Below are 19,749 nucleotides of genomic sequence, written 5' to 3'. Positions count from 1 at the left end.
GGGGGTTCATTATCGCCGATCCAAGCTCATACACGTATAAACAAAATCATTCACGGTTTAGAAAGTTCTAACGTGGGCTGTAACTTTGGCACTTTGGGCTCTTCAATTTAGGCCTACTTGCTGTCTTTTGCCATGTTGTAAGACTCTGAACTTGCAAAATTTCCTTAGTGCTAATAATTCTATTAGAAAGGGATGATTCAGATAGAGGTAGAGATCAGTTTCTTTTTTTAAAAAAGGGTATATTTCTTTTTGATTCCTGGCTCCAGTGAACATGGCTTTAGGCTGTATCCTTAAAGACTAAATACTTTAACCTATACATTCATGCATTTCACAGTTCACTCAGCGGCAAGTGGGTACTTGGTAATCGGTAGAGACAGAGTGTATGATGAATAATAGCCGTGGGCTTTTGTGCCTTACATACAGCAACAATGTATGGAGTGTAAAAGCAACAGCAAGAGGCAAACATACTGCACAATAACGTTTTCATTGGGGAGGGGATTTAGGACGGGGCGCCTATTCAGACGCGACAGACCCACCTGATATCAAGAAGTTACCTGAAGTAAACGACCGACAAAGAAGTACAAGCTCGATATTTGATTGTTCCCGTCTACATTTTTGGTTGCTAAATTTTCTTTTAAAAAAGACAACTGAAATCGTGACCTAACTTATAGAGTATTCTCAAAGACTCTTTTTGAATTCATAAATAATTTGTTTCGGGCTGTAGTAACTTTTAAACTTCTCCTCAAAGCCCCTTGAAATTGTGTGCCATAGTCAATATAATGTATAGATTATAGAAGTGTTTAATTGTTTATCAACAGATGCACACTCACGTCTCTGTGACGCGACCCAGCCCATCAGAGTGGACTACTGCAGACTGTTTGATAGTTTGTGTGAAAATGGGAGATGCATCAGTTTGGAGGATTCATTCAAATGTGAATGCAACCCAGGCTTCAAGAATGACTCTCAAGGCAACTGTGTTGGTGGGTAAATAGCATTACTGTCCTACATCGGTTGTATTTTGTTTGCCATAGAAATATTAGGTACAGAAAATCATTGAAAATTGTGCAAATTTATCATGTATAAAAAGACGACGTGTAAAATTTACATTATTGTTACTCACAGCAATCCTAAATCGTTGATTCTAAGACAGTTGGAACTTTGAAAGATTTAGCCATTTTGTTCTGTGCTTCATCGCTGGCATTTGTATCTGCGACGTTGGGATTTATTTTCAATATTCTTTTATCAGAATTAAAAATCACATTGTCTTTAGCCCTATTCAATTTATTACAATGCTGTTCCACAAGTTGGTAAGCTTTGCTAAAGTTTTTCGGCATTAATATGTTGGCGTCTGATTGAAAAAAAAATGTTCTACTTCTTCGTAGATATTGATGAATGCAGTCGTCCAGGCATTTGTAGAAATGGACGTTGTGTGAACACCAAAGGAGGATTTGAATGCAAATGTAATGATGGATTTGCCCTCTCCAAGGACGGCACCTACTGCACAGGTATTCCATATAATTAATTATTGTTTGTTATCTTGTTGTGCTACTCCTTAAGGAATTTGTTGTTATGGTATGGTAAGTTCTTTTACGTGTCACCAGGTTGTTATTGTGGTTCTTAAACTTTTCTGTTATGTATGTTGCTGATAGTCATTCATCCCTTTCACTACCATGGGGAGTTATTATGTAGATTGTTCAGTATTTAGTTTTCTTGTTATTCAGTTATACGACCGTGCACATTTTGTCACTTTTTATTGGACTTGTTAGATTAAAACGTAGCAATATGATTTGAATAATAAATGTATCTAAATGAAATGGAAGGCCATTTCTTCATGTGCATAACTTTAATAATGATTAAGACGTGTTGCCTGTAGAGTATTCTGATAGAATTTAGTCAAATTTATTTCATGTTTTTCCCCATTCAGACATGAACGAGTGTGAGACTGAGAAGATGTGTCCCAATGGCAGATGTGTAAACATGGATGGCTCCTATAAATGTATATGTGATCCTGGGTACAGGCAATCTCCAAATCAGCAAGTTTGCTATGGTGAGTTCACTTTGTAACTAGAGTAATTTTTGAAATTATGTATGTTTTATTTGTTTCTGTAGTGGTTTCAAAGCTTACTTTATCATAGCTTTAATGAGGAGCCACATTGACTAAACTGAGAAAAAGGAATACCTTCATATATATATAGGTTTAGGCGCACCAGAGTCTGATTCAAGGATGGTGGCATCAAATTGTACACTAATACACATTTGATTGTTACTTGGTTATGAATTTAATTTTGAACATATTTCCTTGGATGATTCTATTTCAAATTGCATTCATGATAGATATTGTATAAAACAACTTGGTTGCCCTTGTACAGTGAAATCTTTATGTATCTTTTTGCTCTTTATTTTTTATTATAAAAAATTATAAGCTGTTGCAGTAAGCAAAGAGTATCTACATAAATTCGATTCCCATGTTGGGAAGAGATTTTATTGAAGTTTCTAATTGTTTGTGGTATCTCAAACTGCTCAAGATGACCCTGGCCGGTAGGGTGATAACAGACAATGCCCAAAATGATCTTAAATGGGTTGATTGGAGCATGTTGTGCCTTCTTGGTTTGTACAGGATAACAATTTTTTCCCAATCATCCATATTACATTTCAGATATCAATGAATGTACGGAAAATGGACGCCTGTGTCATAATGGAGAATGTGTAAACATGGAAGGAAGCTATCGGTGTCAGTGTAACACTGGTTTTCAGCTGTCACCAGATGGAGCTTTTTGTTTAGGTTTGTATCTAAATTTTTGCGTTCTGAGTTTTTATATCAAATGACATAAGTTTAACAAGCGGATGAATAGCACCTTTTGTTTGTTCAAATTATTTGCCGTGTTTTCTCTGTGAGTGGTGTGTGTGTGTGTGTGTGTGTGTGTGTGTGTGTGTGTGTGTGTGTGTGTGTGTGTGTGTGTGTGTGTGTGTGTGTCCTATCACCATAGAGCAGCAGGCCATTTTTGTCAATGCCATTTGTTTTGACCCAAAGGATACAAGATGGAAATGCACAACTGAGTGAGAGGATGTCATTAATCTATGGTTGGGGATGTTTTTGGTGAGTTTTGTTTTGCCAATTTGGGAAGTTGCTATTCTGAACGTTTTTCTAATCCTTGTTAATTAGATGGGTAATGTACATGTAGTCTCTTACAACAACAGAGATATCCTTTTGATCGTAGATGCATCTTTTATCTCTTAGCACTACTGCTGTTATTGTTTTCTTTCTGTTGTGTCATGACAGAATTTCCTGGTTTTGTTCTCACAGATTATGATGAATGTAAGAGAACTGGCATGTGCAGCAATGGAAGATGTAAGAACATGATGGGAAGCTACAAATGTATTTGTAATCCTGGCTACATGCTTTCATCAAGCGGAGAAGTCTGTATTGGTGAGTAGGTGTATTAATATTTAAGTTTGACTCTTTATTCTGAACTAGCGATCTGTTGTTTGAACTATCTTTTTTTTATTTCAATGAGTTCAATTTTCTTACTAGCGATCTGTAGTATGAACTATCTTTTTTATTTCAACCAGTTCAATTTTTACTTCATCAATCTTCGCACTAGAAGATCTAGTCGTATTTTAGCTTTGATGGTTGGTATAAATTTGATCCGTCTTCCTAATTTTTTTAAGCTAACAGAAATATAGCTCTTGCTTATTACTAGAATTGTTTTTAAAACGACAGTTTTATGAGCAAATATTTGAAGAGTTTCAGACAGTCAGATTGTCTTTTAATATTTTTACTTTCCATCCCTTTTCATCCTGCGCCTGTTTGATCAGTACAGGAATTTTGTTTCAAATTCTATGAACAATGACCATTTACAAAGTACGAAAATACATCAAAAGAAGCAACTTAATTAACTGTACATTTATCTATATTTTTCTTCTCTACTCGTAGATATTGACGAATGTAAAGCAGAGCCAGATATATGCACAAATGGCATGTGTATCAACAATCAAGGAAGTTTCCGGTGTGACTGCCCTAGAGGTTTTGTTCTTGGGCCTGATGGAAGAACATGCTTGGGTATATTTACTGCTGACTTTTATTACGTAGTTTGTCTAGCTATTTAGTCCTATTCTTGCACATATGGCTGATGGGTCCCATGTGGGGTCTGGTTCTTTTACTTTTGATAATTTCTTGGTTTTTTTTTTTTCATTTTTACAATATTATTGTTCTCATCTGTCCTCAAAGAAATATGTGCCTGTGACGTGCAGTAGATTACTCCTCACGGATACCACGACAAGTCAGTCCATGTCGAAGGACTGAAATCCAGCTTTTAAGGGTCGCAATAACTTGTAAGGAATACATACCCTGAAAATTTTAATTCAATAAAAAGAAATTGTTTCTTTGAGTGTGTAAATTTTACTTTTTATGTTTTGTCTTTCATTGAAATGTGCAGGTAGCCTACTGAGACAGTAATATTTAGATAATGTGCTACATTTTATTTCTCAAGGTTATTGAAATTTAGCCTTATTTTTACATCCCTAATTGTGCCTTTAACACATTGCATGAACATAGTTCCTTATCTAGTTTGCTTCTGTTGGTATCTGTGTCATTGCTTTACACCTATTTTGTTCTACTCTAGCCTTGATAGGAAGATGCTAAAAATGTGAGAACCATTCAGTTTCAGATGTTTGATTGGACAAAACAAAATCAGATTTTGATTTGCTTGAAGGTGATACTGTGGATGGAACATTGTTGTCAAATGTTTGTATGCTGCCAAGGTTTGATAGAGTAGAGTTTATTGAATATCCACCATTTGTTGTAAAATTGATTGTGTTCAATTATATCTTTTTTTAAAACTATTGATAATCGCTTTGATCTTGCATTATTATTGTTTTTATGTATATCAAAGAAATTATCAAGCTTTGCTTTCCTGAACAGATATTCGCCGAGGTCTTTGCTACCCTGATGTCAGAGGAGGGAGATGTCTCAATCCCTTGTCACGCCTCATGTCCAAATCAGCATGCTGTTGCAGTTTGACTTCTCCTGGACAGACCTATGCTTGGGGCTCTTCTTGTGAATCTTGCCCTAGAATGGAAGATCCTGAATTCATACAACTTTGTCCCTATGGAAAAGGAACTGATCATGATGGAAAAGGTGTCTACTTTTTTCACATATGTTATCACTTTGCTTAGTAGGTTTCGGTTTTTTTTATTATGCTGAGTAAAATTGTGAAGAAAAAAAAAAGAGAACCAAAACTTTTTAGTATGCTATGGTATCATGTTAGATATCTTAGATTCATATGTTAAAAACTCCTTATAGATTTTTGAATCTACAGAGTAAGTGATGATTGTCCAACATAAATATTGTTACTGTAATGTATTTCTTGTACTGCTTCTAAAAATGCAGTTTTAAAGAATCCAAAATCTACCATTTCTTTCTTCAGACATCAATGAATGTTTGCAGCGACCAGACATTTGCACAAACGGAATATGTGAAAACTTGGAAATGGGGTACCGATGTATATGTAACCAAGGCTACAAACCAGATGCTTCTCGTTTACGGTGTTTAGGTAAGTGCTTACTGAGAGTTGTCATCTTATACAAGCAACGTAAGAATTCTTCGTGCAAGATATTTGCCATTGGGCAATTTTGATTGTCATATTCACAGTGTCAGCAGACAAATTACGTACCCCTGATTCTATAGTCGCTTATTATAACAACTGAACCAACTTCAATGTTTTTATTTGCATATGTCTTGAAGAGGTTTCTTTTTCAAAGTATCGCTATATCTTAATTGAAAAATAGAGACAGCATTTATAGAATAGCAGTTTGATAGACTTGGTTATGTTTCATGTCTTGGGTTTTTGGAACATGTGAGCAGGGTCTTTGGTATATAGTAAATTTGCAGTTTCTTTGAATAATATTTTATTAATCTTAAACTTTAATTTATGACAAGCATCTTGGTTGATTTTCAGATGTCAATGAATGTGAGGTAAATAACATGCTTTGTGATGGAGGGCAGTGCCGGAACACACCTGGGAGTTACCAGTGCATATGTCCCAATGGCTTCTCTTTCAATGTGCGGACAAGAATGTGTGAAGGTAGTCCTGCAGAGAAGTTTTGTTTCCTTCTTACGTCTTTGTTGGTGAGATAACAGAGGACAGGTTTCAAACTTATCTCTTAGATAATTTAAGTGTTGTTAGCCAAATGTATCTATCAAAATAATGCATTATTTAATTTCTTTGTCAAGTTCTTAAATAATGTTTCATTTTTTAAAAATTGATCAATGTTAACATTTGCAATTCTATTTTAACAGTATAAGTACATAATTTTCCTGATTTATTCTGAAGTCATTCCATCTTGAATGCTTCTCATTGGTTATGTCTTGAATAGTTTTTTGTGCATGGAGCACTGGCTGTTCTTATTTGCACTATAAGTAATGAACTTGATCAAGCTGGCAAAAGTTTGCACCTTAAGTCCAGAGTCAACTGCACCATAGTCCAACATGATGCCAGCTGAGCTTTCAATGAGTCGTGTAATATGGTTCTACTTTTGGCATTATAACTTCTATTCTCAGGTCAAAGAGATCATGAGGGGTGAGCTGTCAAACGATCATATTATGTTAATTTTGATGTATGTCGTAGCCTTTAAAGAAAGGAGTGACAAATATTTCTGTTACTTGTATTCAACCAGATCAAAATGAATGTGAGAGTGAGCCTTGTATTGGCGGAGACTGCATAAATACCAAAGGCAGCTTTAAGTGCAGATGTCCAAGTGGGCGAATCTTGGACACTACAGGCCGGATCTGCATTGGTAAGTGAATATTAAAATTTGATGTAGTAAGTGAATATTTGATCCTCAGACAATGCTTCTAAAAGCTTGGTCTTGATATAGTTACCCATTTGCAATGTGATCTAATCTTGATTATCATCAATCTATAGTTTATTAGAATTAAGTCACATTCATAGTCTGGTCATCAGAGAAATTAGATGTTTGTGAATAAATCATTTAAAAATGTGCTTAGTTTTGATCTAGTGTATTCGTATTCATAAACATATCAAATTATGCAACCTTCACTAAATGTTTGTTCACAGTAAAGCTTTTACAGCCTTTTTCATATCAATGAATAATGACAGCAGTGAATGGGCTGAATTGTCTGTTTGGTCTGCTGTGGTGCCACAATGTTGCCAAATTACTTCACAGTAAAAGTGAAATAAAAAGAACATCATCGATTCTTTGCTATCTGTTTTAGGCATTAATTCTTCTCAGATTTAAGAAAAACTTATCTGTTTTATAGACAACCGTCAAGGTACCTGTTGGCTCAACATCATCAATGGAGACTGTGAGAACAACCTTCCAGGCATGCTGACCCAGTCTGAATGCTGTGGATCTGTTGGAAAAGCATGGGGCAGTCCTTGTGCTCCTTGTCCTACTCAGAGTAAGCTTTAAATGATTTTTTTTTCAGTTCTTAGTTGTTGCATAATTTTATTGTGTATGTTATTCAACAGTTACGGGTAATCATTTTGCTTGTTCCAGCTGGATCACATGCAAGTGTACAGGAACTCAAAGAAAAATCTTAGATAACTTTAAATGTAGAATACATTGTTCATCAAACTATGGTTGAGCTACTTATGTTTTGTCTCACACCAGTGAAAGCTAATACATATATATCTAAACCAAGATTGGGTGGTTGGATGTTGCCTGTGACTTTAAGGATTGCCCACCTTGTTTTGGTTGACTTGATCCTTTCATGGAGCTTACTTCTTGAATGTTACAAGTATAGAAATTTTAAAAATTTGCATGTGGAATGAGTTAATTATAGTGCTCCAAAAAGAGAAATCTATCAGTGTTATTTTGTCTTAAAAGTGTTTAATATACAAAGTCAACTATAATAGATCTTTAGTTTTATTTGTTATCCTGAAGTAAGTTATGATTTGAAATGCAAAACAAAGAATTCATATATTGTGGTCCATAATTTCTCCATTTGTTTCTATAAGCTTTTTATATTTTGTCGATAATATAAATGAGTAGTTTAATTCTTCAACAGATAGACCATCCCTCTTAATGTCTTCCTCTTCTGTATACACTTTCAATATAAAAATGTGGTCTCATCGGTTCAATTGCTCTGTGTTAATGGGAGGAGTGACCCTTGAGGACCATTTTCTATGTTTGTTGCCCAAGATCGAATCTAAGTACATATGTGTTTTCCTGAAGAAATTCTGGTTACAAAGTCTGGAATTAACTTTTTTCTATTCTGTTATTCACAGTGGAGCTTCATTGTCCCAAAGGATTCACATTCAAGAATGGCGTCAATTGTGTTGGTGAGAGGATTGTGTTTTGTGTTAGAAATGGAGGTTTTAGAATGCTGGTGAAGAAGATACTCTTTGAGGCACTTTTGCTTGTTGTTTTTTTTCTGTACGTTGAGAATCGCTTTGAGGATTTTATTTAATGTAAACACATTAAATTTTAATAAATTTATTGCAAATCGCAATACTTCTTCCTGCTTAATACGTAATGACAATGGACAGTGCAGTTTGCTTCTATTTTCATAATATTTTTGTCCAAACTAAAGATTTGGTTCCACTTTTTAGAAACTGTGTAGCTAAAAGTTGCTTTGAAACTTGAAATCTGCTATTCTGACAGGAAGAATCTGGCTCTGACAAAAATAAATTATTATAATTAAAGGTTACTGAAAATGAGACTCTTACTCTCCCAAAAAATTAGTGTCTTTACCTGTGGTAGTTTACCGTAAGATGTATATGTTCAAAGGATGAAATGAGTAGGGTCAGTATCTGTGTGGAGGGGGAGGGGAGATTCAGTTAATTCTTAAGGACTCACCTCAAAGCATTTGTTTATTTACACTGTTGCTCATTAGATGCGTGTAAAAATTTCTTATTTTGATATGAAATTTTTGTCCTCAGATATCAATGAGTGTGAGAGGATCCCCAACCTGTGCAAGGGAGGTGGCCAGTGTGTTAACACAGAGGGCTCGTTCAAGTGTACTTGTCCCTCGGGTCTCTCGCTAGATAGTACAGGCCGTCGCTGTGTGGGTAAGAAAGACTTCCCTGAGCAAATATTTTGAAAATTCTCTTTTAATGTATGTTGAAATATTTATCAAAGGTTTTTATGTGAGATCATAGTTTGATGTTTGTGTGGTGGAAAGAATGTTAAGAGTTCATTTTCAAGGCAAGGAAGTGGTCCTCAGATTCCCTAATAGTCAATAACAACACTTACTCACATATTAAGAGTGTCTACCATTACACTAAGGCTTGACGAACTTTGACAAGGAGAGATTTGAAGTTGGTATTATGCTCGATATGAAATTGTCTCGACCTTCCTGAAATGCTTTTGTGCTCAACATGGTGTCTTTGAAAAAGACCCCCCCGAAAAAGAAAAAAAAACGGCTTTTAAAAGGCATGTACTGTGTCTAGTAAGGTCCTTAACTCCAACTTTCCAAAAATCAGTCCTAAAGTTCATGATAAAATGTTGTTGGTAATGTGTTTTCCCATTGATAATTTTTTTCAACAATTTGCCACTGTCCACAGATTTGAGGGAGAGCAACTGCTACCAGGACTACTCACGTATGTTCTGCTCCCGCCCATTCATGGGAACCTACACTAAGTACGACTGCTGCTGCTCTATTGGAGCTGCATGGGGAGAGCCTTGCTCTGGATGTCCTATTCCTGGCTCAGGTACGTGTGGTGGTTGGAAGTCAGTATGTCATTTCTTTTCTTTTTTTTTTCTTTCTTTCTTTATAGAAGGCTGTCATGAACCTTTGCATTCTTTCAGTCTGTTCTGGTTCTGTGGTAAAAAATAAACTCCACACTATCAAAGTTAATAAATTCATTTATTTTTAATGTGGTTCCACAAGACCTTGTAAACTTTCATATTGTGTTGGGTGGTGATAAACAAATGTCTTTGTCACTTTATTCTGTCACAGAGGAAGCTTACAATTGCACATTTGTTTTCACACTTTGCGAATCGCACAGAAGTTGATGTCTCATAAATATTGATTGCAGATAATTTTCAACACAGCTATGGTTTGATGATGTGAATAGCCAGTGAGTGTTAATGTTTCTTGTTTGAAAGGCACAACACAGAATTCATTTGTATAACTGCTAGCTCATTGTCTCTCAACTTTCTAGGGGGGTTCTGTCATCACTTTTCTTTACCAATACCCCCTTCTTCCAACCTGCAAACTTATTTTTATCAAAACATCCTTAGGCTCAAACATTTTAGCTAAAGGATTCAGTTTGATAAGTGTCAGTGATTAAAACTAAACTAATGAGTATCAATGCTGTGAACATTTTTTTAAATGTACTTTCTCTAGAGCATAAAACTCTCAACACTACTGATTGAAGGGACCCATAGGTTATCTGGTTGCTAGTGAACAGATAACTTAATTTTTTCAAAAGTAAGTCAAGTCATTAGCATGATGTTCCTTACTCTGTCTTGCTTCTTGAATTTTTCACATCTATATTAGTATTTTTAAAAATAATTTATTACTTCAGATGTAACGCTAACTTCCTTGAAATCTTGCTCCGGATATTATACTTTGTGTACATTGTGGAATGATTATTGTCTTTCTCTTTTAGTTCTACTATGAAGAAAAGGTTGTCTTATATTTTAGCTCGTAAAATAAAACCTTGTCTTGTCTTTGCTTCAAAGAAGTAGTTTATATTGTATATTGACAGATATTTGTCATTGTTGAAAAAGAAAAATAGACATTTGGAGGTGAAGCAATGATAACACTCTTGAGAATGTATGTGAGAACAATTAAATTGTCTCTTTTCTTCTTTAGTTCATTTAGTTTTGCTTACTGTATGTTCTTTTTTTTCTTTTCAGAGGAATATATTGCTCTGTGTGTCAATGGAGGAGGAGGAGGAGGAGGAGGAGGAGGTGGTGGTGGTGGTGGTGATGGTACGGGTCCTGAAGGGTTTGGAGGTAAAAGATACAACCTTAACTTTTTTACTCTTTCATGCATCAGTTTAAGGGCAGAACATGTTTATTACAATAGGTATTTAACGTTTCCCTTTTTAAAAATAAATAAATTCAAAGAATTTGTTTCAGTCTAAAAGAATACAAATTTTTCATGTATTTTCTGGGATTGTTAAGCCTGTGATTGTGCACTTTTTATAAGTGAGGAAAAATGGGGACTTGAATGCCCAAATCAGAACTCTTTCAGAAAGATTTAGGGTTCTTTTAAAGTGATGTTATTTTTTTGGCCTTGGTAAAGAGCAGTGTTTGAACTTTGAGTTCCTTATTTTGCCTTTTTTATCATAGACTTGCAGTTTCTATGTTTCCAAGTTGTCTACATCGTTGTTTTGTTGTTTTTTGTGTGTTTTTTTTCATGTTTTATTTTAATTTTCCTACAACTACATGCAATAGCAGATAAGGAAAATTAAATGTTATAACAATATGTATTTTTGAAACCTCAGGGGGGGGGGGGGGGGGGGAGCAGCAAAATAATGTGTGATTATGACCATAGGATATAAGTACAGCTCAATGCAGTTATTTAAAACTAATTTTATTCAGAAGTGTTATAATTTGCTTTTACATATTCTTTTCAGATATCAATGAGTGCAGAAAGTTCCCTGGCCTTTGTGTGAATGGCAGGTGCAGAAACACTATCGGCAGCTTTGAGTGTGATTGTAATCCTGGTTATGCTAGTGACAGCTTTGGAACAAACTGCACAGGTCAGGCATGGAATTGAGTTCTTCGCGCCTGACAAATTATGTGTTAGAGGCTTGAGACATTCTCATCATCATCATCATCATCATCACCTTCATCATCATCATCATCATAACAATAATAATGATAATAAATAGCATTTGTAGAGCACATATCAAAGTACAACAAGAAGCTCTGTGTGACTTACAATCTATATTATTACCCCAGCAGATCCTATAACACTCAAAAACATTCTCAGCTCCTGGGAAGCTTACAGTGCAAGCAGCAGAAAAAGCACTCCAACACTTCCACAATGTCAAAGATAATTTTTGAATGGCTAAATTGGAAAGAAGAGAGGTCTGGGCCGAAATGAAAATATGAACTTGATGAGAAAATGTAGAGGAAATAACCATGATGAAGATGAGTTGTTAAGATGGTGTGGAAAAGCTGGAGAACTATGGTTAACAGATGCTGTAAGAAAAAGAACCTTTCTGGTAATGACAATGGCACATCATAATAATTGGACACATGAAGGACTAATTGCTACCTTAGAATTACAAAGATTTATCTGACATTTTTGGCTTTTTGAGTTACTAAGACCATGAGGTCAGAAAGCAAAAGCTTTTTTATATAAGAATATTTGGAGTCGTTATCAAGATATTCAAAGAATTGCATTGAAAAAAAGCTTAGCATATTATGAAAATCAGAAATTTTTAACATCAAATTTCTTAAAATTAAGTATTAAGCAGATAAAACTTTGTAATTTTTAAGTAACGTAATGTCCCGCTTTACTTTTGCAGAGGTGTTATTTGAACAAGATTGTTTCTGCAGTTGTTGAAGTGAAGGATTTCTATCATTGGCCAATATGATTTGTCTGCTGTGCTGCTGTTCTTTAAAGAGTCTTTTGGTATCTGTTATAAAAAGTGTTAGTAAAAGTGTTAACTTAGAAGGAATTTGTCCTTCTCGGATAAGTGTAATTCATTAACTTAGTTCGTTGTTTGTTATTAGCAGTAATATTTCTCATTTTAAGGCTAATCCTTTTGGGTTTTTTGGGTATTGATAGAATTTAAAAAAACTTAAGTTACTCTTATTTTATGGTTTCATGATGTTTAGTTTCACGTAAATTGTTTTTCAGATATTGACGAGTGTCGTATTTCAATGTTTGACATCTGCACCCCTGGAAGATGTATTAACGAGCCCGGAACCTTCCGCTGTGATTGTGGAGAGGGCTACAAGGGAGTCATGATGAATCAGATGTGTGTCGGTGAGTTCCTCAGACAAGTAGGACAACTTTGAAACATTTCGCGATGAGAGAAAACCTTTTGAATTTAAGAGGCAAATCTGATCTTTTTTAGTTAGAAGAATGAAACTTTATTTTTAATCGTCTTTGTATCTCCTTGTAATTTTTAAAATTGTGTTTGAAAGTTTGCTCTGTTAACCCTTTTCAGAAGGACAAGTTTGTTTTACTTTTTTCTCATTATGTTCTTAATAAATCAGAAGTGAATGTGTGCATCTGGGTATTGGTGAATATGTTTGTATGTATGATATTATAGTGCAGTTTTGTTGTTGTTCTGAAAAAAAAAAAAAATATCAGTTCATTTTTTCTTATATCCATTTCAAATGTAATTTTTTCTTTTTTTAAAATTCTACACTACCTCAGATGTGAATGAGTGTGAGGAGAACAAGACTTTATGTCGTGGTGGCAGCTGCATGAACTCTGAGGGTGGCTACGAATGTGTCTGTCCCGATGGCCACGAGCTTGCTGATGATGGTGTCATGTGCAAAGGTAAAAAGCATCTTTAGATTGTTAACGAGCTCCTCCAGACTTTTGTCAAAAGGGAAGACCTCAGTACTTGGAGAGAGAAATGTAACTGTAAATATTCTATGCCCCCTTTCAACAGAAATTAGAGTTTATGAAGAAAATGGGCTGCTCTGACTTTGCCTACGAGGGACAGTCTGGGCTAAGTGGGTATGGTGTTTCAGCAGGTAGAGATACATGATGTAAAATCTTCCTGACACAAGAACTAAACACATATTTTATACATACTACAGTGGAGTGCCTAATCATAACACCACAGATTAGAAGACTACAACACAATATTACTCATAAGCAATCCTCATAATTTTAGTGAACACAAAGCTGTCCCAAGTCCCAGAACAGCTTTCTTTGAATACCAGAGCTACATGTGAACTCCGCATAGCTACAAAATGAATGGTTTTTCTTAGGGTTATCTGAATATGAAAGTCCATTTTTGTAAGCCTATCAGAAAATGTTATGTATTCTCTGTTTTTCTTGTATTGATCTTCACCGACTTGCCGATGCTGAAGAAAAAATTATGAATTTTCAAGTCTGAATTTGTGACTTATATATATTATAATTATGTGGTCAAAGCCCATAATTCAATTGGAGAGATGTATTACCACAGGTCTATTTCGAATCACTCGCATGTTTTGAACGCAGAAAAGTATGTGAATGGTTTGGGAGGGGATTTCATGGCCAGTGCCCACCATCTTGACCTGTCTTGTTGGTAGAGTCTGTTTTTCGATTAAAAAATTTTTTTGGCAACTATGACTATGTAAAAATGGTTATGAGAGACATAGTTATGGTCTAAAGATGGAGCAGGCCATGAAACAGGATGAAGGTAAAACTCTCAGTCGCACTGAATGGAACGATGATTGCAACTGCACTTTTGTGGAGTCCCGATAAAGAAGGGACTTAATAAGTCTTTTAATAAATCCATTATTCATCATTATTGCCCTGAATCACTTTTTTTAACCTCATTTTGCTTGAGCTCCTTATTTTTATAACTTTCTGTTAGTCGATTGGATCAAGGGGTAGTTTTTAGCTTAGTGTTTTATTTTTCTTGGATATTTGATTTACTCTCTATAATATTGTCAGCAGTTCTTCTTCTTCCTCGTTCTGGATGACAGCAGCTAGACAGTCATTGTCAGCAGTAATGCTGAAAGACTTTTTTCGTCCACTGTACAGCAATATTGGTGTTTTCTTCGAAGTTACTCAAAAATGCATGATGTTATGTTTCATTTATGTCTCAGAAAATTCAGCTATTTTTTTTAGTAGTAGCTCTACTCAGTGTCTGCCTCTTGCTAACTACGAGAGTATTATTGACAGAATTGTATGCTGTTTTTTAAAACATGACAGATATTGATGAGTGTTCTTCAAGTAGCAGCATCTGTTCCAATGGTCACTGTGAGAACTTCATGGGAGGATATCAGTGCATCTGTAATCAAGGATATCAACCAAACAATCTGAAGTCCATGTGTGTTGGTGAGTGGACATAAATATTTAAGTTAGATTGAAAGGGTAGTTATGATTTAAATGTAACATGTATTTATTTCACCTCCCTTTTTCCCAATTCATCATTTTACATCTGTAACCTGATTGCACCTCTAACTTTACATGGTATCTGTAAACCACACATAATAGCATTTTCATTCCTGTCTTTTTATTGCCCTCTTTTTTTCTGCTATACTCTGGAGTATGATTCTTCTCTTGTTCAACTCATGTTATACTGTTAGAATAAAGGAATTCCCCATGAATTTGTTTCCTCTTCTTTTATTGTTGTTTTATGGTACTAATAATAATGATAAATAGCATTTATACTGCGCATTTCCATTTTCTAAAAGATGCTCAATACGCATTACCACGAAAAAGACATCACATCTTAAAAATTAATTGATATGCGTGTATGTAAAACAAAGTATTATGCATATAATATAAATGCATATATGTAAAAATTTATATGAGAAAAACAGTCTCGCAGTGAGGCTGGAAATGTGTTCACTAAAAATATACAATGCAATAAAAATTCACGGTACTCTCAGTATCTGAAGTCTGGCTGTGTATTAAGTAAGAGCATATTATATAGTATGAAATCTTTTTTCAATGTTAAAAGAAAAACTTGATTCTGATAATTCTAGTGACCTAGTTCTTTACCGTGCTGTGGTTGTCTTTGCTTCTTGGGAAAATGTGACTTTTGTAGTGCCAAGGTGGCATTAATATGAACTTCAACTTCTGTCCTCAGACAATGATGAGTGTGACGATGGTAATGGAGGTTGTCAGTCTGTATGTGTGAACACACCTGGTAGCCACACCTGTGCTTGTGAGGCTGGTTTCTTGCTGCTCACCGATGGCAGATCTTGCGTTGGTAAGTAACGCCAGTGTCGGCGCATTGTCCAACCTTAAATATCTTGCTTTACTGAACCCCTTTAACTGTGGGCTTTGTTGTGGGTTATTGTGTACTGTCTGATCCAATTGTTTTAGTTGTGTGCCAATTTTTCAAGCTTTCTCAATTAATGATTTACCCATTTCTTGAAAGAGAGTGTGTTTATTGTTGTGAGTGTGTGGATATTATAAGTTCATTTGAAGTTATCATTGGATGTAAATAAAGGAAGAAAGAAAACTTTTGTGTAAATATGTCAAAGACAAAAATTGTGTTACTTTCTGTTTGAAGATTATAAAGCTTCTCTGCACTGTGTTTGTAGATGTGGATGAGTGTAAGGAGCAGCCCAATGTCTGTGATGGAGGCCGCTGTGACAACCTGCCTGGATCCTTCAGGTGTTTGTGTACTGGAGGTCTAACTGCTTCTCCAGATCAGAAGCGTTGTTTGGGTGAGAATTTGATTTGACACTTTGTTATTCCTTTTTTCTTTGTTTGCTTGGCTTTTATTTCATTGTCTTTGCAAAAAGTAATTCCTAATCAAATACTAGTGAATTCTGTTTTCAAATAATAAAAATTGTGTAAGAAATAAGTCTAGAGAGTTTAGAGATTCCTTTCATAGATTTCTTAACGACTAAGACAGGCCTGAGAACAGGTTATTCAAGACTCTGCGACCAATACATAGTCTAAATTTCAAATTGGGGACTCTCATACCTGGTGATGTGATGCCCTGGCACAGAAGTTCTTTCTGCTAGAATGCACATCCTTTTAGCGCTATACGACCTATTGGAGGGGTTTTGATACACAGCAGCATTTGTATGGTCTTCCAGCGCCTGGTTTGGTGAAAGTCAAAGCAGAAAAAAGTGATGTTCAGAAAGTTTAAATGATATGGAAAGCTGCTGGTGAAGAAAAGATTATTCTCATGGTGAATGTCTGTCTTAACTCTTCTTCTGTATGCATCTCATTTTTATGTTGGTATTTCAGCTCCACCTTTTTTAACTGCGGCCGAATACGCATCTCCAGCTCGCTTATGAAATCATTAGTATTGACTTTCCTTCACCTAATGTTTTTGGGGGAACTAAAGGCATGTTGGTGAAAGAGTTATAATGATACTGTTGCTTCATGTGACCTGTTATAAAATAGTTAAGAAGTGGAAAATGTTATGTCTGGCTATGATGAGAATGTTGTTTTAGTAAGTGTTTTAGGACACTTGCAACACAGTTGTCTCGTATAAGAGCTGAAGATTAGAGGTATAACAAGAGAGTAAACAACGCAAAAAAGAAAAAGGAGGGATACAGACAATAGCTATTTGATAAGAAAGATGGAGTAAACCACCCCAGAGCAACCACCATCCACCCACCTGATGAGAATAACATAATGCTCAAAAGTGTGAAGATTTTTTCCTATGCCTTTTTTGAAGATGCACATTATTCTGTGGTGTTATTTTTAAAAATCATACTTGTTTGCTATATGTTGATAATATAATGTCTTTTTTTTCATATCATGTTCTTGCAGACATCAATGAGTGTCTTTTGAACAAGAATCTGTGCTTGAATGGACAGTGCCAGAACACACATGGTTCATTTGTGTGCAAGTGTGACATTGGATATTCTGTCAAGACACAGATCAGAGCAACAGGATGCACAGGTAAGGCTGGGTTTTAATTTTCAGTGCATGTTAATACTCATTATACTTGTACATCAGTAGTCTTTGCTCTGTTACCTCTTTATCTTCAGGTAGGCATTAATCAGTTACAAAGACAAACAGAAACATTTTGAAGAACTATTTCTAACATTGACCATCCTCTTATCATCATATTTCTTCTATAATGATATCTAGATACTTCCACCTTTTGGTGTTTGTGTGTGTGTGCTTAGTATTCAAATCTTTAAAAAAAACAACAACAAAAAGCAGCCTTGCAACTATTATTCTGCTTCTCTCTCTCTCTCTCTCTCTGTCTCTCTGTCTCTCTCTCTCTGTCTCTCTCTCTCTCTCTCTCTCTCTCTCTCTCTCTCTCTCTCTCTCTCTCTTTCTCTCTCCCTCCCTCTCCTCTTTCTTTCTCTTACTCTCTCCCTCTCACTTTCCTTCCCTTCCTCCCTTTGTATGTGCATAGAATTATTGTTCATTTGTTGTGTGCAGGGTTTTTTAAAAAATTGGAAACTGATACAACTGCTTTGCTTTCAGATGACAATGAATGTGAAATGGATGTGTCTGGCTGTGATGAGAATGCCGTGTGTATCAACACTCAGGGATCCTTCAAGTGTGACTGCAAGCCTGGATATACAGGAGATGGTTTTACTTGTAGAGGTAAAAAAGACAGGGTTTTTCATAATTGTTTTATACTGCATTCTTCTTAAATATTTCAATACCTCAAGTGGATCTACAAAAGAAGCCAACAACTTTCTTTTACACACAGGAAGTATATCAAGTTTGAAACTAAGGAAGTTCAACTAGTGTATTATTTCATTTTCTGTACATACTGTTTCTTTCTTATGTACTTTATTTCTTACTACTAGATCTAACAAACAGAATGTTTCACTATACATCTATTTTTACATAGGATATGGGAATCCTGTTTTGTTGCTGGGGAAATATATGAAAGCATCCAAAAGCGAGCTCAGACAATGTAGTTGAATTGTAGTTTATCTGTTAAGAAAATGCAGCCAACATTTAAAAAATACTCTGTCTGCTACATGACTGTGAATGTCTCATGAGAATTGAATTTCTCAACAGATATTAATGAGTGTGTGACCAACAATGGAGGCTGCCACAGGGATGCTGCTTGCATCAACACTCCAGGAAGCTTTAGATGTATCTGTGATGAAGGATTCAGTGGAGATGGATACGAATGTGAAGGTATGGTTACGCTTAGGGTGCAGTTAGCATAATTAATGTTTACCGACGACTGGTATGAATTAGGACTTATATTATCACAGTTTGGTCACCATTGCTCTGTCCTGTGCCTCAGAATCCTAGAAAGACTAACTTTGTCAGTGTTACCAACAGCAGTCTGTTTACTTTTTTTTGGGGGGGGTTTCGCTCTCCTCTTCACTTCTCATGGGCTCTACTATTCTTTTTAACGTCTTTTGTTGTTTATGTTTGCATTGCTGTGTGAATGATGGTACACATCTCATTGAAATTCAGTTTTGCTTATTTGTGGTCACACACATCTGCAGTACTGACCCAGTCTCTTCTATTAGCAGATAGAGGCTGTCAGTCTCTTTCGAATTTATTAGTGTACTTACCATAACCTAATACTGAATGTTTCAGTAACACTTCAACCTTAGTTTTAGTTTATTTTTTGTTTGTGTTTTCCTAAGTTGCTTTATACATTTCAATACCGGTATTTTCAGATGTTGATGAATGTCTGCTGGACCCAGGCCTTTGTGAGAACGGCCAGTGTTACAACTTCGATGGAGGGTATAGGTGTGAGTGTGACATGGGATTTGCTCCAACAGATGATGAGAGGGCTTGTGTTGGTGAGTTTCTTAAAATTCATGGTCAGCAATATTATTTGAATTTTTTAATAATTGGGTCTTTTTTTTAGTGTCACTCTTGAGTGATGTTATTTATCATAGTCTTCCATGTGTTCTTTGTCTTTGTGGTTGTGAGCAAACTGTGTCTTATAGTGCTTTTTGTTTTGACAGTCAAGCACTACAAATGTAGTACAAGTGAGCACTTAAGGAATTATTTATGGGGCTTTTACTATGTTTGCCATCTTGATTGGGTATAATTTTTGTGTTTCATTTTAACCTTACGTGTTTGTGTCAATTTTTTTGTTTAGTTTTTCCTGCCTTTTTAGTGTGTGTGTTTGAGAAATGTGCATCTTTAAAATTTAGATTTGGAGAGGTTTTTTTTATACCTGAAGTAAAAAGAAAAAGAAATAAGCATTTTGGTGGTTCTACAATAAATTAATGTGA

General features: G+C 35.4%; 1 protein-coding gene across 1 annotated transcript in view; it reads left to right on the top strand.

Annotated features, from left to right (window-relative positions):
• LOC101863002 (fibrillin-1) overlaps window positions 1-19,749 on the top strand; it is a gene marked incomplete in the record, with an annotated part of 97,899 nt that overhangs the window by 44,843 nt on the left and 33,307 nt on the right. The window contains 25 exon segments of the mRNA XM_013079392.2: window positions 819-980; window positions 1,383-1,505; window positions 1,925-2,047; window positions 2,657-2,782; window positions 3,305-3,427; window positions 3,935-4,060; window positions 4,922-5,137; window positions 5,427-5,552; window positions 5,958-6,083; window positions 6,676-6,795; window positions 7,280-7,420; window positions 8,250-8,303; window positions 8,904-9,032; window positions 9,528-9,674; window positions 10,828-10,926; window positions 11,553-11,678; window positions 12,788-12,916; window positions 13,313-13,438; window positions 14,813-14,938; window positions 15,696-15,818; window positions 16,156-16,281; window positions 17,345-17,476; window positions 18,014-18,136; window positions 18,563-18,685; window positions 19,183-19,308. Of these exon segments, the coding sequence (XP_012934846.1) occupies window positions 819-980; window positions 1,383-1,505; window positions 1,925-2,047; window positions 2,657-2,782; window positions 3,305-3,427; window positions 3,935-4,060; window positions 4,922-5,137; window positions 5,427-5,552; window positions 5,958-6,083; window positions 6,676-6,795; window positions 7,280-7,420; window positions 8,250-8,303; window positions 8,904-9,032; window positions 9,528-9,674; window positions 10,828-10,926; window positions 11,553-11,678; window positions 12,788-12,916; window positions 13,313-13,438; window positions 14,813-14,938; window positions 15,696-15,818; window positions 16,156-16,281; window positions 17,345-17,476; window positions 18,014-18,136; window positions 18,563-18,685; window positions 19,183-19,308 (3,201 nt within the window).

This window comes from Aplysia californica, unplaced genomic scaffold, assembly GCF_000002075.1.
Source record: "Aplysia californica isolate F4 #8 unplaced genomic scaffold, AplCal3.0 scaffold00050, whole genome shotgun sequence".
NCBI lineage: Eukaryota > Metazoa > Mollusca > Gastropoda > Aplysiida > Aplysiidae > Aplysia > Aplysia californica.
Note: the sequence above shows the minus strand (reverse complement) of the source record. Positions and strands in the feature narration are given on the sequence as shown.